The 23905-nt window shown below is 41.9% G+C and overlaps 1 protein-coding gene across 1 annotated transcript in view; it reads left to right on the top strand.

The window, feature by feature from the left end:
* Nucleotides 1-21325, top strand: part of GRIN3A (glutamate ionotropic receptor NMDA type subunit 3A) — a gene marked incomplete at its 5' end in the record, with an annotated part of 67935 nt that extends 46610 nt beyond the window's left edge. The window contains 6 exons of the mRNA XM_083884067.1: nt 2197-2342; nt 3903-4018; nt 6661-6812; nt 17644-17808; nt 18549-18622; nt 20645-21325. Coding sequence (XP_083740193.1) covers nt 2197-2342; nt 3903-4018; nt 6661-6812; nt 17644-17808; nt 18549-18622; nt 20645-20981 — 990 coding nt within the window. The 3' untranslated portion in view covers nt 20982-21325. The remainder of the gene's footprint in view (nt 1-2196; nt 2343-3902; nt 4019-6660; nt 6813-17643; nt 17809-18548; nt 18623-20644) is intronic.
* Nucleotides 21326-23905: the final 2580 nt, after the last annotated feature.

Below are 23905 nucleotides of genomic sequence, written 5' to 3'. Positions count from 1 at the left end.
CTTCCCAAGACTTCCCACCAGGCATATGGTGTTGCTAGAGACAAGATATTAAGCCAGATGGACTTCTGATCTAATAGACATTACAGTGTTGTCATCATTTGGGGTGAAATTTGACAGTGTGCCCAACACAAAGAAGTGTGGATAGTCCTCAGTAAAGGATTTAGGATAGAAAATTGCATGGAGGTGCAGTTTACTGTTTTTGTATCAGCCTTTCTCATTCAGGCTTAAAAGTTTAGCCAAATGCAGACACTGGTGACAGTTTGAGTGAGAGATGCTTTCCAGTAAAGTCAGACTTTTTCTGCAGATCAGATGTTGCACTGCAGTTGGCATCACTAGGTGGGCCACAAACTTCACAAGAAACACCAAAGTTGACTTGGGTGCAGTGTGGTTCAGTGTTGGGTCTCAATGGGTTTTTCAGTCTCTTTACTGAAACTGCCAAGAAATAAAACCTAAAAAAAAGTAGTCCTGACTGTGGTGATGATCTTCTTGGGACAGAGGGTGCCTAAACCGCACTCCAAGTTCCTTCTTTAAGCAGGTCATCTTCAGTGTCTCAAGACTGGGGCTGGCAGCATTGTGCTGGAAGTCTCCATGATGTATTGTCATAGCCCAACTCCATTTATTTATGTCTTCTGGCACTTGAATGCTGCTCCCACACTCCCAGGCAAGAACATTTCTCTCTGTGCCCACAGTCCTTCTGGCACAGCACTATGGCCAGCTCCAGATGGAGGCACACTCTGCATTTCTTGTCCCACAGCCATCTACACCAGGACTCATTAAAATAAAAAATGCCAGGGCTCTCTCCATATCCACAGACTTGGAATTAGCTGCAAGTCTCATTCCTGGATTGCAACACAGGAACCAGATCTGCAGACCACAAGGTGATAACCACGTACCCACTTTCATTTTCAATGTCAGGTAATAATTACTAGAATGTTCATAGCTTCCATTACATCAGAAACACCATCCAAAAGACCTTTTCCTGTTCCTTTTAAACTGGGTGACGGTGAGTTTACATACTATCTCTGCCATTCTTAAAAAAAAAACTACAAACAGTCTTTTATCCATGGGGTCATTGAAGAGAAGACTGGGAAAGGTCTTTTTAAGGCTTTATGCTGCCCTGCACTCTGTTCTGCTTAGTTGATAATGCAGAGTCCAGATGGACTGTCAGAATGCTTCTTTTCTTGGTCTTTGCCAAGCAGAGTGTGGCTGTGGTGAGGTCATCTTTGCAAGCTGCTGTGATGTCCATGAGCTTCCTGGGAAGCAAATACAGCATGACTGCTCCAGTCTTAGCTCTGTTTGGCTTCCTGTGCTTTGAAAGCTTGGTGTGTTAGAGGCTGGTGGATTGCTGAAGGCTTTTAATTAGCGTGGCTTGGCAGCACTTGGCCAGCTCAAGGAAGTGCTTGGCATAGTGGAAGATGCTGCCTGACTCCTTCATGGCAGCTTAAGGACTTTCCCCAGGAGTCACTAAATGCTCCAAAGGCAGACAGAAACTTCAGAAAATAGAGTCAGTGAAACCTGAATGAGGTTCAGCCTTGGGGATGCAGACTATGAAGTCAGTTCAGAGAGGGGTAGAGGACAGAACTGCAAAAAGACTGTATGTGTGTATCCATGGTTACAACCTGGGCCATGCAGAAGAGAATTTTCCCTCCTCACTGCCAGGGGAGCAGATGACCTTTCAGTCCTCAGTTTGTCTGTGAGGAATGGCAGCAAAGACTGTGGTATGGTGTCTAGACTTCTAGAAATGAACTTGGGGTTCTACCTGTCTGCAGAAGGCTAAATTTCATACCTAAGGACAAAGTAAAATATTCTGCCAAAACAAATCTATGCTGTGTGTCCTTTGCTGGGTACCCAGAGCCCCAGAAAATGGATTGTAGCCAGCCCAGAGACTGGTTATTCTCATAATAATTCCTGAAACATCGTCTCTTCTAGAGACAAATAATCCCAATGTTTAGGGAGTTTCATGGGGATTATTTTTAACATTTGAAGAAAACCCTGAGAGTACACAGACAGGCTATTTAGTCACCTGGTAAGTCTTTCCAGGCTTTTTCTGGGGGGTGGGAAGCTGCCTGCAGGAAAACACATGAAGAGGCAAGTCCACGAATGCTGAAGATTTCTGTTGGCACACTAGGGCTGAAATACCAGATGTGATGGGAGGCAAATGGCTCTGCTAATCCTCTCTGTCCTCCCTCCCCTCAGCTCCACCACCCATCCCAAGGGTTCCGGTTTGGCACGGTGCGGGAGAGCAGTGCGGAGGACTATGTGAGGCAGAGCTTCCCGGAGATGCACGAGTACATGCGGCGCTACAACGTCCCTGCCACCAACGACGGGGTGGCCTACCTGAAGTGAGCCCCTGCATGCAGCACCACACCTGTCCCCCGGCCAGTTGTTATGATTTGGTTATTAAAATTAAGGGAGATGCCCAGATTAAGCCAAAGTCAATAGTACAGATTTTACTTAATGGTAAATGCAAGAGAGAGAGAGAGAGAGAGAGAGAGAGAGAGAAAGAGAGAGGAGTAGTGGTAATGATGATGGTGATGGGGGGAGAGAAAGACAGTGACAGAGAGACAGATGTAGTAGAAAGTGTCACCACTTCATGGATGCCATATCCCACTGGTCCTCTCATTCCCAGTGCTGAGGCTCCCACAAAACACAGGAGTTCAATGGATTAATACACATGTAGGGCAGATGAGGATGCCCACCTGGGTATGAGAGGACCGTCAGGCGAGGGCAGTGTATAAACTCCTGGCAAGTTTCTGAGCTTTGGGGCCCTTCGTCATGCAGTGAGAAACATTCAATCCAAGCAAAAGCTACCAGTGAGGTTCCTCAGTGTGGTGGGAGGAAAGAAGGTTCTCAGAGAGAAGCTTTAATTTATCATTAATGATAAATGAAATGAATAAAAATGAATAAAAGAAGCACTAGACTGGTAAAAAATAATAAAAAGTCTTATTGCTTTGGGGAGTCATGATGTCGGTGTGCCTCAGAGACATTTGTGTCTAACAGTCTGGAGGTCACACAACTCTTCCAGGAAACATGGGAGATGGTAATAAGCCTGAAATCATTCATTCTTTTAATCTTAGAAAATTGTCTGGCAGATGCCCTGAGAACTTTTCACCAGATTATTTTTCCTGTTGTTTCCTGTTTATATATTTCTCCCCAGACCCATCCTTTTGATAACTAAGACAAATGGCAGTTCTTTGGGTCAAACTGGATTGAAATCAATGAAGTAATCACTTCAGGAGAACACCCAGACTTTTAAGGGGACAGGAATGGAGGGTGCAGTAATGGAATCAGATGAGAACAGGCACTACAGCTGTTCTTTTGTATCATTATTTTATCCAAATATGCTGTTCAGAAATTATTATTTTAGTAAAATTCAGTCATTATGTTTATGAAGACAACACAAGGAAAAGATAAATTGGGTGAAGGAAATAATTTATCCTGTATTCAAGGAAAAAGGAGGAGAAATATCTTTGAATAAGTTACCCTTCTGTAGTTTTGCTCTAATATTCCCCAGTTTAACATCACAAAGAAACCAAGACAGCAACAGTATTTTAGCAATTTTTGATCTTCTCCACTAAAGCCTTGTGCTCACTTTCAATTAAGTCAAAGTCCAACACCTCATAGTGATTTCTTTCTTTCAGAACAACAGTATTTTGTGGGAGCAAAATGAGTCCCAAACACACTGACTGCTTTTAATGCACAAAGTCTGCATATCATGCACAATTCCCTCATTCAAAATATAAATCAGTTTTTATTTTAAGTGCAAATGTGCAAATAGCAGTCCCTGGTCCCTGTTTTCACGCAGTAATCTTCCAGAGAACTGCACAGACAAGTGTTCAGTGAGTGTCACTGAGTCTCAGACTGTGAAGTGTTTGTGTTTCTGACTTTGATGTTGATTACAGGCATGATCCAGAGAAACTTGATGCCTTCATCATGGATAAAGCACTCTTAGATTATGAAGTGTCAATAGATGCCGACTGCAAGCTCTTAACTGTGGGAAAACCTTTTGCCATTGAAGGTAATAACCACTTTTGTAACACACTGCTCTGTTCCTCAAGTGCTGAATTTGCTTTGTTGTGCTGTATTATTCTCAGTGAAAATACAGAGGTGAAACTGAGGACCCCTTGAGGATTATGACAAAATCCTCAGTGACTGAGCAGAGCAAATGCTCTGCCTTTTCTTGTAGTTTTTTTGAGATCTCGTATCACTTTTACAACCTGTTTCAAGGCCAGGTTGGGTGGGCCTTTGGTGTAGTGGAAGATCTCCCATGGCAGGCATTGAAACAAAATGATTGTTAAGGTCCCTTCCAACCCAAACCATGCTGTGATTCTATGATATGTTGCCATGCTCTGTATAGGAATTATTCCAAGTGCTCAGACAGCATGTCTCCTGACGAGTAGGAGGCAGAGTCCATTTCCCTGCTCACCATGGAATAAAGAGACCCCTGGAATAAGGCTTCTCTTCTGCCCGTTCACTTTGTTGACATGCATTCAAAACTCAGTTCCAACATTTTCAAAATGCAGTTCTGCAGTTTCACTATCATGTGAAGCAGACAAATACTCTTCCCATTTTAGAGGTCAGCTCAAGATTCCTACTGAGTCTGTAGTTAACTGAGACGGGAGCCTGCCCTGGTGCTTGGCCTCCTGCAGCCTTAAGAAATTAGCAAGAACAGCTCAGAATGCAGCCTGGAAGCAAGGCTGAAGTGAAGCTGCTTCCAGTGGGAAACACTAAAAGTAAAAACGATTTTTCAGAGCTGAAATAGCAGGCCTCAGACAGAAAGACCTGAGAACTCAGAATCTGCTGCAACTGGAAAGTTTAAAACTAGAAAAGATACAGTAGTATAGCAAACAAAGACATAGGAAACAAAGGCTGAGTTTCTAGGTTTGGCTTGAATGAATCTTAACACTGCAGAAAATACATGCCTGACAAGATAGTAGAAGGTCTTGAGCTTAATAAGGGTATTGTGTATCGTCAATAATAAAGCATACAAGTGAGCATTGTTTGAAGCAGGTGTACCTGTGCTATAATTGATTGGCTAAAACAACTGTATGTGAGCTTTAGCAGTATACTATTGGCTGAAAAACTTTTAAGGTGCTCTGGAACAAAGAGATCTTTGGCTGCTGCTGGCACGCTGTGAGCTGTTGCTTTTTCCCAATTGTCTCTACCCCTGTAATGAGACTTATACTTCATTAAAGATTGAGAACAGCAACCCCGGCAGTCCCGTCCCATTCGTGCCCAAAGACCCAACACAGCTTCCAGCATGGATGAGCACATAGGCAGCAGACTTTAGAAACCACTTTTGTGATAGATGGCCAGTGGAAAGGACTGGTGCTTCCACTTTTTTACACTCCAAGGACAATTGCTCCAGCTGCTCCCATCACAAAGTAAAACGACCTCCTTCAGAAACCTGATAAATCCCTTTCAGAAAGGTCAGCTCTGCTGAAATAAAATCAGAAGCTTCCACAACTTCAAATCAAGTGGATTAGATTTCAATATAGAAAAAGAAACAAATAGACCCTGAACTATATGATTTTGGATGACTGAAATTCATTTCACCCAACTGCAAAAAAAGTATGCTGAAAATATGATCTTTATGAGTCCTCGCTGTGCCAACTCTGAAACAAATCTTTTGATGAGAGTAAATTTATTCTGGTGGAATTACAGGCACAATGTAAAAAAACTCAGCAGTAAGGGAGACTATTGCATTGTAGGAACACTTAGCACCTCATCACTCATTAAAAAGTAAGGTGCTGTCCTGGCAAATTGAGCACTTGTCTGTTTGTGAGGGTTCTTTTCTTTCTTCCTGTGTTGTGGGTTTTTTTAAGGAGACAGTCTGAAATTCTGAATTCTGAACTGAAAAACAAAAATCCACTGTGGACTAGAAATGAATCTCTGCAGGAGATGAGCATGCAACTGCATGTCTTCAAGGGATCAATTGTATTTGCTTAGAATTTCTAAAGTCAACCCCAGATTCTGCAAATAGAAACACTACATTCAGAGTTACTGAATTCATTTTCACTTACACTAAGGCCTTTACCAGCACTTTAACATGTCAAAAGACAAAACAGTGGCATTTATTAGTATCTGAAAGTCCCTGTCAGAGCCAGAGCAAAGGTGCACAAACTAACGCATAGCCCCAGGGGTTTAAATTGCTGTATGATAAAAATGAAGATTGCTCCATGTATTTACATGCATACAGCTTCTCATCAGAAAATGTGTAGGAAGAAAATGTCACGTCTGACACCACAGTCACATCCACTGCTCTAAGAATACAAGTGGACCACAAAACGGTTTATGTGACATTGACGCCCTTTTGCATTGCCGAAAGGATCTGTGGCAAGGGCATGAAAAGGTCTGTGTTTTTAGAGAAAAGATTTATTCATCCATTGCCTCTATTTTCACTTTTTGAACCTGCAGTTTAACATATTTCTTGTGTGGCTGTAATAATTTTGAATTTGCTTATTCTGTTTATATCGGATTATATTGGGTGACTTTATTTTGCACAAAAAGAGGTCTTGTCTCAGCATTCTCAGACCACAGTAAACCAGGGTTGAGTTGGCTGGCTGAAACAGAGTGCCAGCTTGCTCTTCCACCCTGAAATGAACGTACATCAGCAAAAACAGAAAAAAAAGAGAGTGATTGGACTGTTCTTCCTTCTAGGATATGGCATTGGTCTTCCCCCCAACTCTCCGCTCACCTCAAACATCTCTGACCTGATCAGCCAATACAAATCCCATGGATTCATGGATGTTCTGCATGACAAGTGGTACAAGGTTGTTCCCTGTGGAAAACGAAGCTTCGCTGTCACGGAGGTAAGCGATGAACTTGAGTCACCTAAGTGAAGCTCTGTGCATGCTGACAATCATTTCCCCTCGTTCTTAATGACACATCCACATGGCAGGGATGGGTGGCAGCTGAAGGGAAGGAGGAGACTTCAAAGGCAAGAGCTGCTGACCCAGGCAGCAGCCAGATCAGAGCAGGAGAGCATCAGTGAGACCACACTGCTCTCTGGGACACCAGAGGGCTCCTCTGTAGACAAGCAGGGCATGAAAAGGGCAGTAAAAACCCTGATGGTCACAGTGCATAGCAAACTTGTCTGATTCCACTCAATTTTATATGTATCAGCCTCCACAGAGAGAGAGGGAGCTCAGGACATCCCAAATTTTTAATACATCCTGACCACTTCCCAACATGGGTGGCAGCTACCTGTACCAAAGATAGTATTTCGGTCTAGAAATTATCTGCTAAGATACCATGCCAAGAATAAAGGGGACGTAGATCTAACTTCTGTGTAGCTCTATGAGAAAAGGAACTAAATCTTCATGGATGTACATCCAAGTGCCAAATCAGACGAGTCACACCAGCTCATGGCAGCTGAAGAGGTAGGCCATTATTTATGAGAAAAAGATGACTCTTAGCAGAATAGCAGTTTTCCCTCAAGTTCCCCAGACTGTCAAGTGAAAAAATAAGATAAAGTATTGAGGAATCAAAAGCACCAGCAATGTCTGAAGCTTATAGCATACTCTTTTATCTCAAGGTCTTCCAGGAGGGATAGGTTACGTATTCTCACGGATACAAAACAGTTGGAACTCTGCTATCTCCTTCTCAGAGTGTTCAGCCAAATGCCAGACACACACTCAGTGTTCCCCAAGGAAGTGGCAACATTCTCCTATCAAAGACAAACTCAGTTTCCTGGGCTCTGACTAGCACTTTGCAATGGTCACCTGCAAACCTCTGGTTGCTGACTAAATCATTAGAAAGTTGGCATTTTTTTAGAGATACAAAATAGCAAATCTTTATTTGGCATTTTTAATATATAATTTGTTGAGGTACTTCTGCATGTTTTACTGCATTTTTTACTTTTTCATTATGGTTGTGTCAATAGAAAATAGATTATATTTTAACATCAGACATTCATAGAAAATAATTCAATTTATTTTTATCCAACTTACTCATTTTTTCTTTCGTTTTTTATGTGATTAATTCAACACAAGAAAGCAAACTTAAACAAAAGTGTGTATTCACTGCTCTTTTTGATTTAGCTTATCTGAAGATTGCATTATCATCTAAAAAGGGAATTGTGTTTTTAAAATAGCATTTCCTTCAATGACTTCTTGGTACTCTACATTTTAACAAGTCTTTTGAATTAAATCTCAGCAAAATTACAAGGTGGTATAATGGTATAAATTACCTCAACGTTGCTTAAAACTCAAAACTCTTACAGCAGAGAAAACTTGCCTTCCTAATAGTTCCCTACTGATGTGACAAAAGGAGCTTCCTCTGATCGGGTCTTACCCCACAGCATTCATCTGGGGCTGTATGCTCTCTATTCTTAGTCTGAGAATAAATTCCAGTTATAAGTAAAATTTTAATTAGTACTGGTTTTCTCCCAGAACATATGGTTGCTTCTTTAAGTCTGTAGAGTGAGGTGCTTAGATCTCTGGGAGGGGCATGAGACAATCCACTGGGCTGCAGGAATAAAGTATTAGAACCTGAGTAATACTATAGAAATTGTAAGTAGATGTATGTAAATGAGAGTCCTTGCTCAAAATGTTATCAATAGAAATTCAACAAGATTCCTCAAGGGCTACCAACAAAGGGAGAGGAAGTGGGACAGAAATCTGCTCCAGTCTGAAAAGAAAATTCAGATTTTTCCCTGTGAATAGTTTCATGGAATTTTTTTCCCACTATTGAATACTTCTTTTACTGCAGGATTTTAAGGGAGGCTTTAAGCATGGCATCACAGCTAGAGGACATGTTGTGCCTTAACATAATTAGATATTTTGCATATAATCTCCATCTGAAGTCCAGAAAGAAGGGCAGGTGTAGCTGCTTGCAGGTTGGTTGTCTGACCATAGTCCTTACCCAATCATCAGTTGCACTAATTCAACATACACAGCTGAGTTTTTGTTCATAAACTAAAGTCCAACAAGTTGGTTCAGGTGTCTGAACTGAAGGACTCAGTTCATGAAGTCCACTAAGGCCAAGTTCAAGATCCTGCACCTGGGTTGAGGCAATGCCAAGCACAGATACAGGTAGGGCACAAATATAGAATGGGCTGAGAGCAGCCCTGGGGAGAAGGACTTGGGCCTTTGGTGAATTAGAAACTCAGGATGACCTGCAATGTGCTCTGGGAGCCCAGATAGCCAAAGATGTCCTGGGCTGCATCAGTAAAAGTGTGGCCAGCAGGTTGAGGGAGGTGACTGTGCACCTCTGCTCATTCTGGTGAGACCCCACCTGCAGAGCTGCATCCAGCTTCAGGATCCTCAACATCAGAAGGATGTGGAACTGTTGGAGGAAATCCAGAAGAGACCACAAAGGTGATCAGAGGGCCTCTCTGCTCTGGAGCCAGACTGGGAGGGCAGGGGGTGTTCACCTGGAGAAAAGAAGACTCCAGGGAGAGCTTAGAGCCCCTTCCAGTTTGTAACTGGGATCCAAGAGAGCTGGAGAGGGCCTTGGACAAGGGATGGAGTGACAAGATAAGGGGGAATGGCTTTAAGCCGAAAGAGGTAGATTTAGACGAGATAGAAGGAAGAATTTAAATATTTAGGTTATGAGGCTCTGACAGAGGTTGCCTAGAGAGGCTGTGGCTGCCCCACCCCGGAATTGTCCAAGGCCAGGTGGGACAGGGCTCGGAGAAACCAGGTCAAGTGGTTGGCATCTCTGCCCATGGCAGGGGGTTGAAACTAGATGGTCTCCAAGGTCTCTTCAAAACCACACTATTCTAGGATTCTGTGAATCTAAAAAGTCACTTGAAGGTCCTTATGCAATCAGAAAGTGAGCAGAAGCAGAACACTGCTTGCAAGTTTGTGCCATGTAAGCTCTGCTAAGTCTAGATCCTCATTTTCATGAGTTGCCTCACTTTTAATGCATCTCCCACATGCATTCCCTCTTCTTCATGCATTTCTGTTGGCCAAGAACTTGCAGGTTTTAGAACGTGTGATTTCTTAGTTGGGAGAAATTTACTAAACTTAACAGCCAAGCAGCAAACACTCTCCAAAGCACAGGTTCCCCACTGTTACAGCAAGAATCATGGGAATTAGTCTTGGACTTAGCTTAGTTGGTTTGTATCATTTACTCCTGTACAGCCCAGAAATCTCTGTAACTTAACTCCCTGCACTCAGTCACAGTAGTATTTTACAGATTCACAGTAGTGTGGTCCATGTTCAACACAGAAGCAGATGATTCATTTTTTCTTTTTTTAAAGTCTCAGATACTCAGGGGGTAGTCATTCACTTGGATTATATAGCAAAGTGAGACCCAGCAATTGCATTTTGACAGCAAGAGTAAGGCTTTATATTCTTCTATGTCTTTTTGATAAATTTGGTCTGAGACATGTTGTACCTGTTGACCAAGAGTAATGACCCCAAAATGGGAATATTTGTAGGTGAAACACTGATCAGTATGGCCTTTAAATTGGTGGGATATCCATCGTCCATTTTTGTTATTACCTCTTTAGCTGTACTTGATTCTTATCCACCTGACACTCCTGCCCACTGAAGTTAATTTCTCTACAGATTTGTTTTGAGACCCATCTTCCTACTCAGGATTTTTTTAACTGATCTTACACTGGGAAATTATATTTCCTGTGGCAGAATTCACTGCTGGCTCTTCCCATCTCTCTCTATCTGGCAGTGCGTGAGCACTTTGCTCCTTCTAAATTGCATTTCAAAACAAAGTTGTCCTGGAAAGAAATGATTCAGCCTGGGGCTAGGAGCTTTGCAGTGATTCTTCAAGCTGGGAAATCAGTAAAGGTGGTTTCTGTTCTGAAAGGGCAGAGGTCTGAAGTGCTTGACTCTGCTGTTTTGTATGAACTTCTCCAGCAGAACCACTTACCCAAGGCATCTTACCCTGGCCAGCACCCACTGGCTCATTTATGGGGGATGCAGCTAACTCAGGCTTGGAAGGAGCACTGCAGTGAATTTCACTTTACCCTCTTCACTGCTGGCAGTTGTGGGTGGCAGTGGCTGTTCTTGGTGAATGCTAGCTTCTGGCAATATTGCTTTAGTACTCTGGGTTTAAAATTATCATATTCTGGTTTCAAAGGAATGCCTCTGTGGCAAAGTTGTTGAGTTCCCTACTTAGGGTGAAACATGGTGCAGGAGGATGAGGTGTTGATGGTTATATTTGCACATCATATTTGGACATAATCAATGTAATTTGTTTTTATTTTGCATACAGTACACTCAGCCCATCCTCTACCCTACTATTACTCTCACTGATGCCTCTTCAGAAGGAGCCAGGCTCTTAGGACTTGCCCTTCCATCCCATTAGCTCCACCCAAGCTCAGAAGAGACGGCAGAAAGAAGGCTTTTTACGAAGAGGGTGGAAAATCACTGGCAGATGTTTCCCAAAGGGGTGGTGGATGACCCATCCCTGAAAGTGTTCAGCCATGCCTGAAAGCATCCAGGGCTCCAAGCAAGATGTTCTAATTGAATGCCCCTACTCATTGTGGGACTGATGGACCAGGTGGCCTTGGAAAATCCCTTTTAACTCAAACCAGTCTATAATTTGGGATTTTTGGGAACCAAAAGCTTTGCAATATTCTGCTCCTGGCAACAAAGCAGGTGGGAAACTCAGCATGCAGGGCAGCAGGCAGGGGTATCCCTGAAAGGCAAAATGCCTGCAGTCAGTGGGTTTGGCTGCTCAGGCCAGGCAGTTATAACCAAGACAGGGTTTATCAAGACAGTACAAAAAGAAAAGTCCTTCCTGCCATGCTCTGGGAAAAGCTAACTAAGTGTACACACTCTTTCATATCTTTTTAGCTACCTTTAAAAAAATGTTACTGTTGAAACTGTATCTTCTATTTTACTTGAAAGGCTTATATATTCTCCCTTTTATGTTCACAATGGTCACAGGACATCTGGAATTCTAGAACTTAGACTGATTTCCACACTGACTGGCAGATAACAACAAACACATGGATTAAAAAATATCTTGCCACATGCCTTTATCCCAGCTATTAGTATCAGGAACTTTCTGATGTTTCACACAAGTGGTGTGAAACCTGACATTTAAAATAACAATATATGAAAGCACATAGACCCTGGCAGCCCAAAAGCCCTGTTGCTGCAGTCCCTCTACTTTCCACAGTGGTGATGCTGGGGAAGGCACAGTGCCATGAACCTCCTTGCAGTGCCTGAGGGGCAATGCTAACAGTGGAGATTGGTCCTTGACCACAGCCTTCCATCTGATCCAGACCAGCCACATAGCAAAAATAAAATCTTTTTATCTTATAATCATGGAATAATTTAGGTTGGCAAAGACCTCTACAATCAGTGAATACAACCATTAACGCAGCACTGCCAAGTCTACCAATAAATAGTGTCTGTAAATTCCAGAGGTGTAGGTCTTTTAAATCCCTTCAGGGATTGTGACTAATCCTCATTTCATCTGCCATCAGTGGTGGGGTCCATGGATGGCTTTTCTCTCAAGTCTCTGAAGGAAAATGCTTAAACTCACCATGTCTTGTACCTGAATTGATGATTTTTGGCCTCAGCATCACCCAAAAGGCACAATCAGACAGTGCCTCATTCATCTTGCCATGATTTTATCCAGAAAATTGTGCCTTTCTGACGCTCCTTTTTCCTAGTCCCCTTAAAGGTCAACCAATAGTTTCCTTTTTTGTTACACTTATTGCCTGACAACTCAACAGTGACTTTTCCAACCTTGAAGCTCTGGTTTACGTTTGTCCCTGGTGCAGTGCAGGTGTCAAGGGAAGGCCATGCAGACACTTCCAAAAAGGAAACAAAGTTCCCTGTGCTCATAAATAGCAGTTGCCCATCAAGTCACCTTTCACAGCACCTTGTTGCCAGAGCATGAAAAACAAACACAAAGAACAGGGGAATAAAAGTTCTGCTGTACCAAGACAATTTTCTCAGTCTGCATATATGCTGTCTAGGGAGGAGAGGTGGCCTCTGCCCACAGGAGGAACCTGCTACCAAAAAGAGTCTCACAAAATGTCAGATGTTGCATTGTAAAGGGGTCATCTGTGTTTGGGAAGAGACAGCGGGTTTTGGCCTTGCACTGTTGAAAAAAAATACTTTGCACAATGATTGTGCAGAAAGGAGTGAATGACTATTGACTCTGTCAACAGAGTCAGGAAAAGATGTCTCCTGCAAATGTGTAAAAGATTTAGATTCATCCATTGAAACTGCAAACAAACAACAGAAAAGGGTGACTGTCTGAAGAGGTACTGACAGGGCTTGGAAAATTGATGAGTAGAAAATAAAACATTTATTACAAAACCGTTTTTCTAGCTCTGTGCAAAAATCCTCACAACAAGCAGAGAAAGGAACTTGTCTTGGCATTGTGAAACAATATTTATAGTATCTTGAAATTTGTCACTTGAAACCCTAAAGCCACAGTCACCAGTCTTTGTTAAGGATAATCGCCCTAAAGAGATTAAATATTTATTATTTTTAAGCTGCCACTTATTTGAGAGCACAGAAAGCCCTAAAATTGAAAATCAAATGTAAAAATAAGTCTCTCTCCAGCTACAAGAAATGCTACAATATGGAGAGGGGGACATGTTTCAATACCTCTTAGCTGACTAAATAAAAACATCAGCATCAGTAGGATTTTGCAAGCCTACTGAGATGTGTAAATGAGTTTAGAATTCTGCCCTTCATATCCATTTATCCCTACTAATTCCCTCTCAGCAGAGCTGCTGCAAAACTTAATGTCTAAACATCAGCAAACCTTTTTAAAATCCTTACAGGGAAAATGCAATCAAGAAAATACAGCTTATTATTATAGTTACGCACACATGATACCCATATTTAGTGTTTGGGTTCAGCAGTGTGTAGCACCAATATCCATGCTGTGCTGCCAACCTGCAGATTATCCACAAGGATCTTTACAAGCTTCTAATTAGTCAATATTGGACCACAGGAATATTTGATGACTTTTTCAGGGAGAGTAAAGCATTTACAGTTTCCTATAGTAGTAAGTAAAACAGGCATTCTTCCCATGAAAACAAATGCTGAAATCACTAAATGTTGTTTTTGTCTCTGCTCTCTACTCCAAAGGGAACACAAATGTCAGTCTGTCTTCTCTGCATCCCTTTGCTTCTATTCTGGGTTAAAAAATAAAAATAAAAATAAAAATAATAATAATAATAAAAAAAGGTATACAACTGCAGTAGAAACAATAGGAGTATTTAGATAGCAATTGCATATATCGGTTGATAAATTGGAAAGGTTTCTCCAAGAATATATTTTTTAAAAAGCACGTACCTTCTCTTGTATTTGGTGGTGTCCAAAAAATGCCAATTTCCCAATATGCCAGTGGGAAACTACTTGGAGGCTGTTGCAACTGTCATGCTTAGCACCCATTAGCAGTAATTATCACAGGATTGACTACGCTGCTTATTGCTCCAGAACATGGAGAACATGACATGGCCGTAACTGAGTTAATTCTCCTAAAATGCAGGGAGCTACCTCCTGGATTTATGATTACAAACTTGGAGCAAGCACTGTATATTTTTCCAGGCTTAATACAGAACACACGACCTGGTGGACTTTTATTCAAAAAAAAAAAAAAAAAAAGGAACAAAAGTTAGGAATTCGATCAGTTTGTTTTCTGTTGCCAGCACAGTCCCAGCCCCCACATCCAATCCCCTGGCCCCTACCCTTTGAGCAGAGAGGAAAGCAGTGATGCAGAGAAGTTTTTTTCCTGCTCTTTCCACATATATTCTATGTATGCACCTAAAAATACATAAAAGAGCAACAAAATTAGTATTAGAGCTTCCTCCTCTAATCAGCATGAAGCAATGAAAATGAGAGGTGCCTCTATTAGATGCTTTCCTTTATCATTTACATGTGTGTCTCAACAGTAATTATGGAAAGCTGATAAATAGCCATTTTACAATGGCTTGTGAGTGTGCTGATACTGCTATGTGTAATCACTCCATAAACTCCACACTGTGTTAATTATTTCTCCCCTACCATGTTTTCCCCTTTAATTGAGTCTCAAAAATTTCTTTCAACTGTGCAGCCTTTAGGCAGCTCTTCCAATGCATTACCTTCTTTATTGCTAGATGAAAAATTATTGATGCTTTGTTTTGGCACTTCCTTTTCCTAGGAAAAGATTTCTTGTTTAGGACAATTTTAAAATCCATCCATTACAGGTGAAATACTCATTTGGGATGACGGTGCCTGGAATTTCTTTCACTTGCTTCCACGGAAGGTAGAAAACAATTCTGCAGAGCTGACAGGACAGGGAGCCAGACCCTCATAAGCATAAATCAGAGAGGCTTTGCTGAAGACAAGGGGGTTATTTTTCATGTAAGGAGCTGGCAACGTGTACTCTGCAGCAGTGCTGGAGTGACATCAAACACTGACCCCAGGCTAGAGGAGACATCCCAGCATGCAGGAACACCTACTGCAATAGGGCTTTTTATTATTGTTTTCAATGGCTGGAGTTTAATGATATTACATTAAACTTAGTTCCCATGGCAAGAACCACCCACAGGCTGTTGCTCTCTGTGACATCCAACAGCTGGAGCCTGGCGGTAGCAGTAGATAAGTGTGTTCATCAGATGACTGAGCAAATTCATTCCTTTTTAATTATTGTTCTGTTTGTTCTTATGTTTACTGTTAGCTCTGCATCTTTAAGTAAATTGTTGCATACTTGCCTTTGAACACCCTTTCTGGGAAGGGAGTGATTTGCATTAGAGCTTCCTGGAGAACTGGCAAATCACCTTTAACCAATATGTTCAGCTATTTGGGATAGCAGTTTTTTTGCTTCTTACGGATACTTACAGATGTGCCAAATTCAAAGATGGGACATACTGAGTTCTTAGCTCTGAGACCTCGGAGAAAAAGATTAAACATGGAACCTCATTCTGATTTTATTCTATCTGCCAAGTTGGGCTTCACTGCTCAACCTAAAGACTGCACAAGTTAAAAGAAACAGGTCACACAGACCTACAGTCAAACACTTTGGTTCTTGAGCAGTGTAAAGCATTACCACCTGTAATCTTTGTGTAACCCTCCTGTTCCCCTAACTGGAAGGACAAACTATGGGACAGCATGTTCTTGTCAATAAGAAATTGTGATGTGGAGAAGCACATTTTGCCTTGAGGATGAACTGATGCTGTCTCCATATCAAAAAAACCTTGAGCCAAAACTCTGACACACTTCTACCCCAGAGCCACTTTGCCATGGTTTTTTTATGGTTTCCAGGCTGCAGTAAGTTTCTTTAGAAATTGCTTTTACACCTCCATTATACCATTCAACACCCTTGAAGTGTTTATTCACTGGTGCAAAAGTTATCATCCTGAAATTTCTGCTCAGTGCTTTGGGACAAGGAGGTTGATTTTGGCAGAGGATCCCCAAAACATGGGTTCATTGCCAGTGCCAGCATGGGAAAGTTCTCACTCTGCTAGATTGCTGAAGCTCTCTTCTTGTAAAAAACATGTGATATGCTATCTCATACCATTGTGTTCTAAAGAACAGAAATCGAGCGTGCAAACCAAAAATCAAATATGCAAACCAGAAGACAGAAATACAGCTCACAGTTGCCCAATAAAAGTACAAAATGGTACTTCCAAGCCCTCAACTTCAGTGGACTCATCAGTTACCAACTCTGTGGCTTAAAATGACCTTAGAACAAGACTTTACAAATATTCTGTGATGTATCTTTTGACTAATTCCAGTTTCTTTTTCCAGCTTATGGAAAGAGTCATAATAAAGCATAATGCTCACCCCCATCCACAGATCAAATGAACACAAGGAATGCAACAGGTCCAGGGTAGCAGCATTGCAGGTGACACACAACCCTACCCAAACTCTGCTCCTTCTTTTTTTATTTATTTGGGAATAACATTGTTTAATAGAAAGACAAGACTGGAATTTATATTCCTAGAAAAATTTCTATAGTAATCTCTGGGCAGTAATTTTTCACAAGAGATTTTAGTTATTGGTGGAGGCCTGAGAATAAAGGTGCATACCTCACCCACACATTGCAGTGCAGGTGTCTGTGGTACAGATTTCTGCTCTACATAGTGTTCAAACATGATTAATGCCAATAAGACAAATTAATTAAAGGCTTCCTACGCTACATGAAAAGGGTGGGTTGGCAGAAAAAGATGGGAGTGTTCCTGTTTTCCATGGTTGCAGTCAGAGTTCCTAACAAACACAATTTCAGTCCTGTTAATGTAGGGAGTGGAGGGGTGCCATGTTTGTGCTATTTGTTTCACATTTTCTTCATGACTCACCATCAAGAGTAAAGCACAAAAAGGAAAAGTTAATGATCAATTCCCAGAGAATATGAACATTAGCTCCCTGCTGATGAAGGACTTACTTTACAGTTCATTGACATTCTGTCAAGCAGTACTTGCTTTTACAAATGCAAAGACACTGCAAACACTAGATTCTTGTGCATGTTTAATACTCCGCCTCATTAGGGGAATGGGACCAAATTCCCTGGTGTTTGGCTGATTCTCTTCCCATGACAGATCTTTTGCTCTGACTGAACACCAAGCATCACAGAATGGCTTTGCTGTTAAGTATGTCTGTTCTGTATTATTTCACCACTGTGTGTTCAGTCAGATCACATTTCCACATGAGAAAACAAAGCATCTGCTGCAGCACACTAACAGGCTCCTGCATTAACTTTCCCCTTTGATTTTATTCATAGACACTGCAGATGGGGATAAAGCATTTCTCAGGGCTCTTCGTGATGTTGTGCGTTGGCTTCGGTTTGTCTATTCTCACCACCATTGGGGAACATATCTTGTACAGACTGGTCCTGCCACGAATCAAGAAGAAATCCAAGATGAAGTACTGGCTCCATACCAGTCAGGTACATGTTCTGAAGGGACCCTGTGAAAGTTATGTGGCTGACTAAGAAAGCCTGGACAAGAACAAGGTATAAAATGTTGTAAGAGCACTGTCAGTCAGCATTTGAAGGATGACAGCAGCTTCTGGCGCTTGAAATGGCTGACCTGAGGATGGAATGGGAAACACAGAGGAAACTATTTAAATACTCAGTTGAAAAGCTCAGAGAAAGACCTTTCTATTTGTGCGTGTAGCCTCACAGCTCAGCTCTTTTGCATGACAGAAGCAAGAGTGTTGTTATCCTGAACTGGCAAACCAGAACATTTTATCTCAGTGCTACAGGCCCCCAAACCTGTGAGGCTTGCAGGAAATGCTGGGTAACCTCCTTCATGATTCTAGAGAAACTAAGGGGACAGATTTGCTCTGTGTGTTTGCTCTAAAGGAAGAAGTTACTTTACAGCAAAAGACACAAAAGGGAAGAGCTTCCGTTGCTTTAAAGAAGCACAGTGGAAGAAATCTTTTAAAACTATTTTAACACTAAGGATTATTCCCTAACTATTCATCAACCTTTCAGCTTGCCCTTCTTTGGGAAGGTATGGGAAAATAAATCTGTTGTAATGGCACAGCACAGACAATTGCTTGTATCCTTCAATGTGCAAAAAAATTTATGCTCATGTCCATCAGACAAAGCCTAAATTGTTTACCTATTTGTGGAGCCATTTTTAATCTTGCTTTTACTAATTTATGTTCCTCTTTTCCCTCTAGAGATTACATCGTGCTCTGAACAGTTCATTTATTGAGGAAAAATGTCAGCCTAAGAAAAAACGAGTAGAAAAGAGGTAGGAAGTTCTCTATGCCTTAAAACACAAACTATAAAAATTACTTTGAAATTAAATACCTTGTGTCTGGATATGTATTTATGGATCTAATACACCCCAAAGGTAACAGAATTAAAAATTAAAAAAAAAAAAAAAAAAAAAAAGGAAACAAGATAGAAGTGACTCATGAGGGACGCAGAAATTTTTTTTTTGTAGTATTAAATCTAGAAATCGTGTTATTTCATGATTTTGCATACAACTAATAAAAAAAACCTCCCATTCCAAAGAGAAGCTTTGCAGTTGAAGTCCACTGCCCTTGTGTTTAGGAGTTGAATGATTCCCATGCCAAAGTACTGGCAAGTAACCAGGGCTTTGGGAGGCAGAGCCTTTAGAGAGAAAGAGATCAGGCACTCACATGCCTGAAACTCCTTCAGGTCTCTTGGAGAATGAGAAATTAGAAAGCTAAGGAGAGGAAAATGCAGTCCTTTCAGAAAACACTGTGTCCAACAAGTGGTCTTGGAGTAAAAAGGAGGCAACAACCTTCCCTTGTTTTCACAGCCTGTGTCTTCCGCAGAGGAGACAGTGGGATGTGCAGCTTCCAGGAACACAAGGCATTGTGTGGAACTGGGCACATACTCAGCAACTCAACCCTACTGATGCACTTTGTAACAACACAGACAGCTGCATTGCTTTTCTGCAGAGAAGTTCAGGCAAAGAGTATAGAATAGAAAAAGCCTTCCAGAATGTTATTGGATGTTTGGCCTGATTGAAACCTAGAGATGTCAATATATGTTGTGTTTCTTTGATATTGCTCTGCTAGAGGCAGCAAATATAAACATGTGAGCTTCTCTAAGATCCTAAGCTGTCTTTATACACACAAGTGTCTAAAAATGCCTGCAATTGATCTCCTCTGTTCATTCCTTCATCTTATCAAAGAACACCATGTATAGCACCTCCTTGCATGCAGACACTCCTGGCTTTTGATCTGTGGGCAGCAGGAGAGGCAATGACTGCTGCAAAATGTCTACTGCTGCACCCTCCTTGCTGGGTGGAACAGGAGCCGTAAGGTCTATAAGCCCCCCAGGCAATGGCTTAGAAAAAGATCCAATCAAATAATCTTCCAGCTTGAGAGAGTGAAGATGTACTGCTGTCCAAAACCTCCTGCCCACACAGCAGTCAGCCCACGGGGGTTTAGATGCACACTCACCCACCCTCTTTGTTCTTCTCAGCATCTTGGGGCTGCTGTTTGCACAGAATTGGGATAAATTTAATTCAACAGACCCAAGAGTGGGATGTCCAGCTTGTCATGTACACCGATGGCAGTTTGAAAGCCAACTCCTCCAGAGTTTAAACCTCCCTTTATCAAATGAGCACACACCAACCTGTCCCAAAGGGAAAGCAGGCAGGAAAGAGAAACTCCTCTCCCACAACAGCATGCTCCGTGCTTCCTTCTGTTCCACCTGGAGAGGCCATGGCCTACTTCTCAGTTTGGGAAGGAGCCTTGGGAAATGGCCTGATTTGGGAGGGCAGCAGAGAGAACTTCCCCAGAGAGAAGGAAAATGTTCATCCCCCAAAGCACAAGCAGCTCCCCAATAAGATGTTAAGACCAAAGGACAAAACTTCCCCTTGCACCTCTCTGCACCAGCTCTAGGGAGTCTCTTTCCTTCTCCATGCAAGTGCCTGAGCCAGGACAGAGTAGCAATATGCAAAGGACTAACACTGTAACAAACTTGCGCTGAGTTGCAGCTGAGTAATTTCGTAACTAAAAAAAAAAAAAAAAAATTAAATTTGGGGAAAATTACATTCACGGTTCTGTTCTAGCCTCTGCTATGGTTAAATCACAAAAATTTGGTCATTAACATTCATGATTTGTGCTTTGCAAGAAAACATAATTCCAGGGATAAAGGAATAATATTTCTATGTAATATGTAACAACAGCCTTATATTTTTCCAGGATGGAAAAATAGGATGGCTCACAAGGGAGGTCAGCACACATGCAAGAGCAGGCTCTGAGGTGGTATTAACTCTCTTCTATCTGTTCAGGGCTCATGTGGGGAACAGCCAGCATGCAGTGTGGAACACAGCCAACCTGGGCAACTGCCACAGAAAAAAATATATCTGCACTGATGAGGGGCAAAATGAGGTGACAATCCATCAGCACCAGGACATCCCCCTGCCACAGGGGAGAAGAGAGACTCCACCTTCCTTAACCACCAACGGGAAAGCAGAGTCCATCAACACTGCGAGGACCTCAGTGCTGCAAGAGCTGACGGAGCTGGAGAAGCAGATTGAAATCATCAAGCAGGAGCTGCAACTCGCCATTGTCAGGAAATCAGAGCTGGAAGAGTATGCAAGGACAAACAGAACTGCAGAGCCCTAGACCAGCATACCTGGGCCCTTCCCCTTTTCTTCTTTTCTCCCTTTCCTCTGTAAAATTTGTAACACACTTTTGTAATGCCAGAAAGGGGTGCAGAAATAAAGCGGGCAATAAGCTCTTCAGGAGAGCAGAATTGCAGCTGCCCACAGACACTGCCACCCTCCAGAGTCTCTCTCCTTTCACAACAAGTTTCTTACTCTCCTGGAAAACGGCAGCCATTCCCAAAGGACTGGAGAGACAAAGGAGCATCCCTATGAGAGTTCCTTGTTTCTCCACCTGACAGTACAGCGAGGTTCCACTTTTTTAGCCCTTTCTGTGCATTAATTAAAAAAAAGAAAAAAGATACCAAAAAAAAAAAAGGTTTAAACTGTTCATTGGCAGTATGTCCCTTTGTTGGTACATTTTTGTTGTGTTCTGTATGGGTCTAGTCTCAGTTCATGTGAAGGCTCCTCACAGATGCCTCTTTATGGCAGGTGCTGTTCTGTGTTGGCAGTCCCTTCCCTCCTGGCACAGGCTCACAAGACAAATTCCTGGTGGCAAACCCACCACACACCATTCCCTCATCTCTATCAGCACAAATGCAGGTGTGGCTGCTCTGAGGCTGTGGTGAAGGAACTCACCCAGCTTAAAAAAATTGGCAAAAACCAAACCACCACTTCTATCTGCCTGTGAGCCTAGGCTGGGCTTCCCCTCCCTCCTAGAGAGAAGCTGTGCAAACACTGCACCAGCAGGTGAAGGGATGGAGTCACAGTGGCACAGGGAAAGGATGAGAAGGAATAGGGGGCACTACTGTAAATCAGTATTTACCTCAAAAAGTGAAATATTTGCCAGTGTGAAACTACTCCCTTAATATTGTCTGTCTTAAGATGACAGTAAGTCCTTTCTCACAGATGAGGTGACTAAGGGGGATCTGGACCATGATTTTTCAGATACCAATATCCCATCAAAAGCAAAAGGAGTCATCAAAACTGCCCTGTGAATGAAGATTGAGAATTGTGGTTTCAGAGATAATGTACTGAATGGAGCTCTCTCCCTCCTGGGTGATATGGGGAAGGAAGGGTAAGCTGTTCAGCATCTGAATAAACACTGCATCAACCCAGCTGACTGTGTTTTTTAAGTAGGGTTTCTACCAATTTTTAAAAACCACTTCCCCACACATCCTGTATAACAGAGAAAAAGAAAGTTTTTAACACTGTCTCTTAATTCTGGTCTCCCAGATAACTCACCAAAGTAATTTTTATCCTCCCTGTATCTCCAGCCACCTGCAGGAATGTTGCCCAGGATGTTCTTGTTAGGTATAGTTCAAAGGCTGCAGGCAGATTGATGAAAACCTATTGCATCTCTAAGCTTTGAAAAACCTTTGCACACGAAAAGCTCTTCATCTGCACTAAAAGTTGATCACATCAAGACCCAGACTAATTAGCCTAATCGAGACCTGATGGTCTTTCCCTGCTCAGGGCTTGTTCTCTGCTCCTTCCAATGCAGTAACAGGGGGAAGAGAAATTAGGACATAAAACAAGGAAGTAGGATGCAGGCATTCACCTTGGTAGGTCTAATAAATCTGGGATATCCCCACATTCCTGACAAACTTGATGGGCAAGGCACTGAGATTACTTTCACTGCCTTCCCTTCCCCTCCCTCCCTCCTTTAGATAATCAGCTTTTTAGAAAGAGCTTTTTCTTTGTGTAGCATCCAGTATCTCACAACCGCCAACATCACTTGGTTGGAACAGATGAATATTGTTCTTTTCATTAAAACCCTAGGAAAAGAGTATTTCAGTCCAATTTTGTAAGTATTTTTATCAAGGCTTTTATTTTTTTATTTCTACATGCATGGGCCCAGAAACAGACTTTTAAAAAAAAAAAAAAAAAAAAAAGTAATTGAAAATGTTAATCATATCTTAAACAAAAATGTTGTGCTTCAAAGCTCCAAACACCAAATCCTTCAACAAATCAGACTTTATTTAAAAGCAAAAATATAAATGGAAAAATGTCAACCACCTCTCATAACTATTGTTAAGAAAGTGTTACTTCTGGTGATTGTCTGAGGAGCATCTCCCCTGTCAAATGCAGAATAGGGATTGCTCTGAATTACTGCAGCACCAACTGTGTCTTTTCTGAAAAGACCCAAGTTACTGCTGCCCAACAGAGACATACTTTGCATGTTATTTGCTTGTTCAGCCACTGCTCCTGATCCTCTGGAGACTGGAGATTGCTGTGGCTTTCTGTGGGGAGTACCACAGGTACTTCAATGCCTGCAGACTGTGGCAGAGGGGAGGATCTGTTGTGTCAGATGGTGCACAGGAGACTGGAGACAAGGCTTTTTCTTTCTTGTCTAAGACACTGAATTTAGAGAACCTTTTCTTAAGGAATACGTGTCACCCCTTTACTTTTTTTTACCCCAATACCTACCAGTCCTGATAAATTTTAATTATTTCCATTCATTCTGTTTCTCAGTATTTTTTATTAAAAGCAGAGAGAAACTGAGTTATTTCCAAAATGAGCTTGAAAGAAACTATTACTTTGAAACAAAACCAAGACATTTTTCTTGCTAAGGGAGAGCAGAAGTTTCCAAAACTCCTGTGAAACTCATGCAGATTGTTTGAAGTTCATTTCCTGCCATGAGGTGAGGGAAGCCAAGCTGGGCAGTGTGCACACAAAGCCCAATTTCAGTAGAAAGGTGATACAAGAGTGTCTAGGGAAGGACAGAGGGGCCTTGCAGCTCTGCTGGGGCTGTTCAGATTGCTGTTCATAGCTGTAGAAGGAGCTCTTGCTGCTGTAGCAAAACTGTTTGAAGATGCAGTTTGCTCATGAGCCAGGTCCTGGTTGTGATGAACAAGCATTTGTACCCCAAAATTTACCAGCAGTATTACCACACCATTCTTTAGCCAACTTCCTGCCAGAACCTGTAATCCCAGGAGCAACTTC

This window comes from Zosterops lateralis, assembly GCF_965231275.1.
Source record: "Zosterops lateralis genome assembly, chromosome: Z".
Taxonomy (NCBI): domain Eukaryota; kingdom Metazoa; phylum Chordata; class Aves; order Passeriformes; family Zosteropidae; genus Zosterops; species Zosterops lateralis.
The sequence above is the reverse complement of the archived record's forward strand: the minus strand, read 5'-3'. Positions and strand labels throughout refer to the sequence as shown.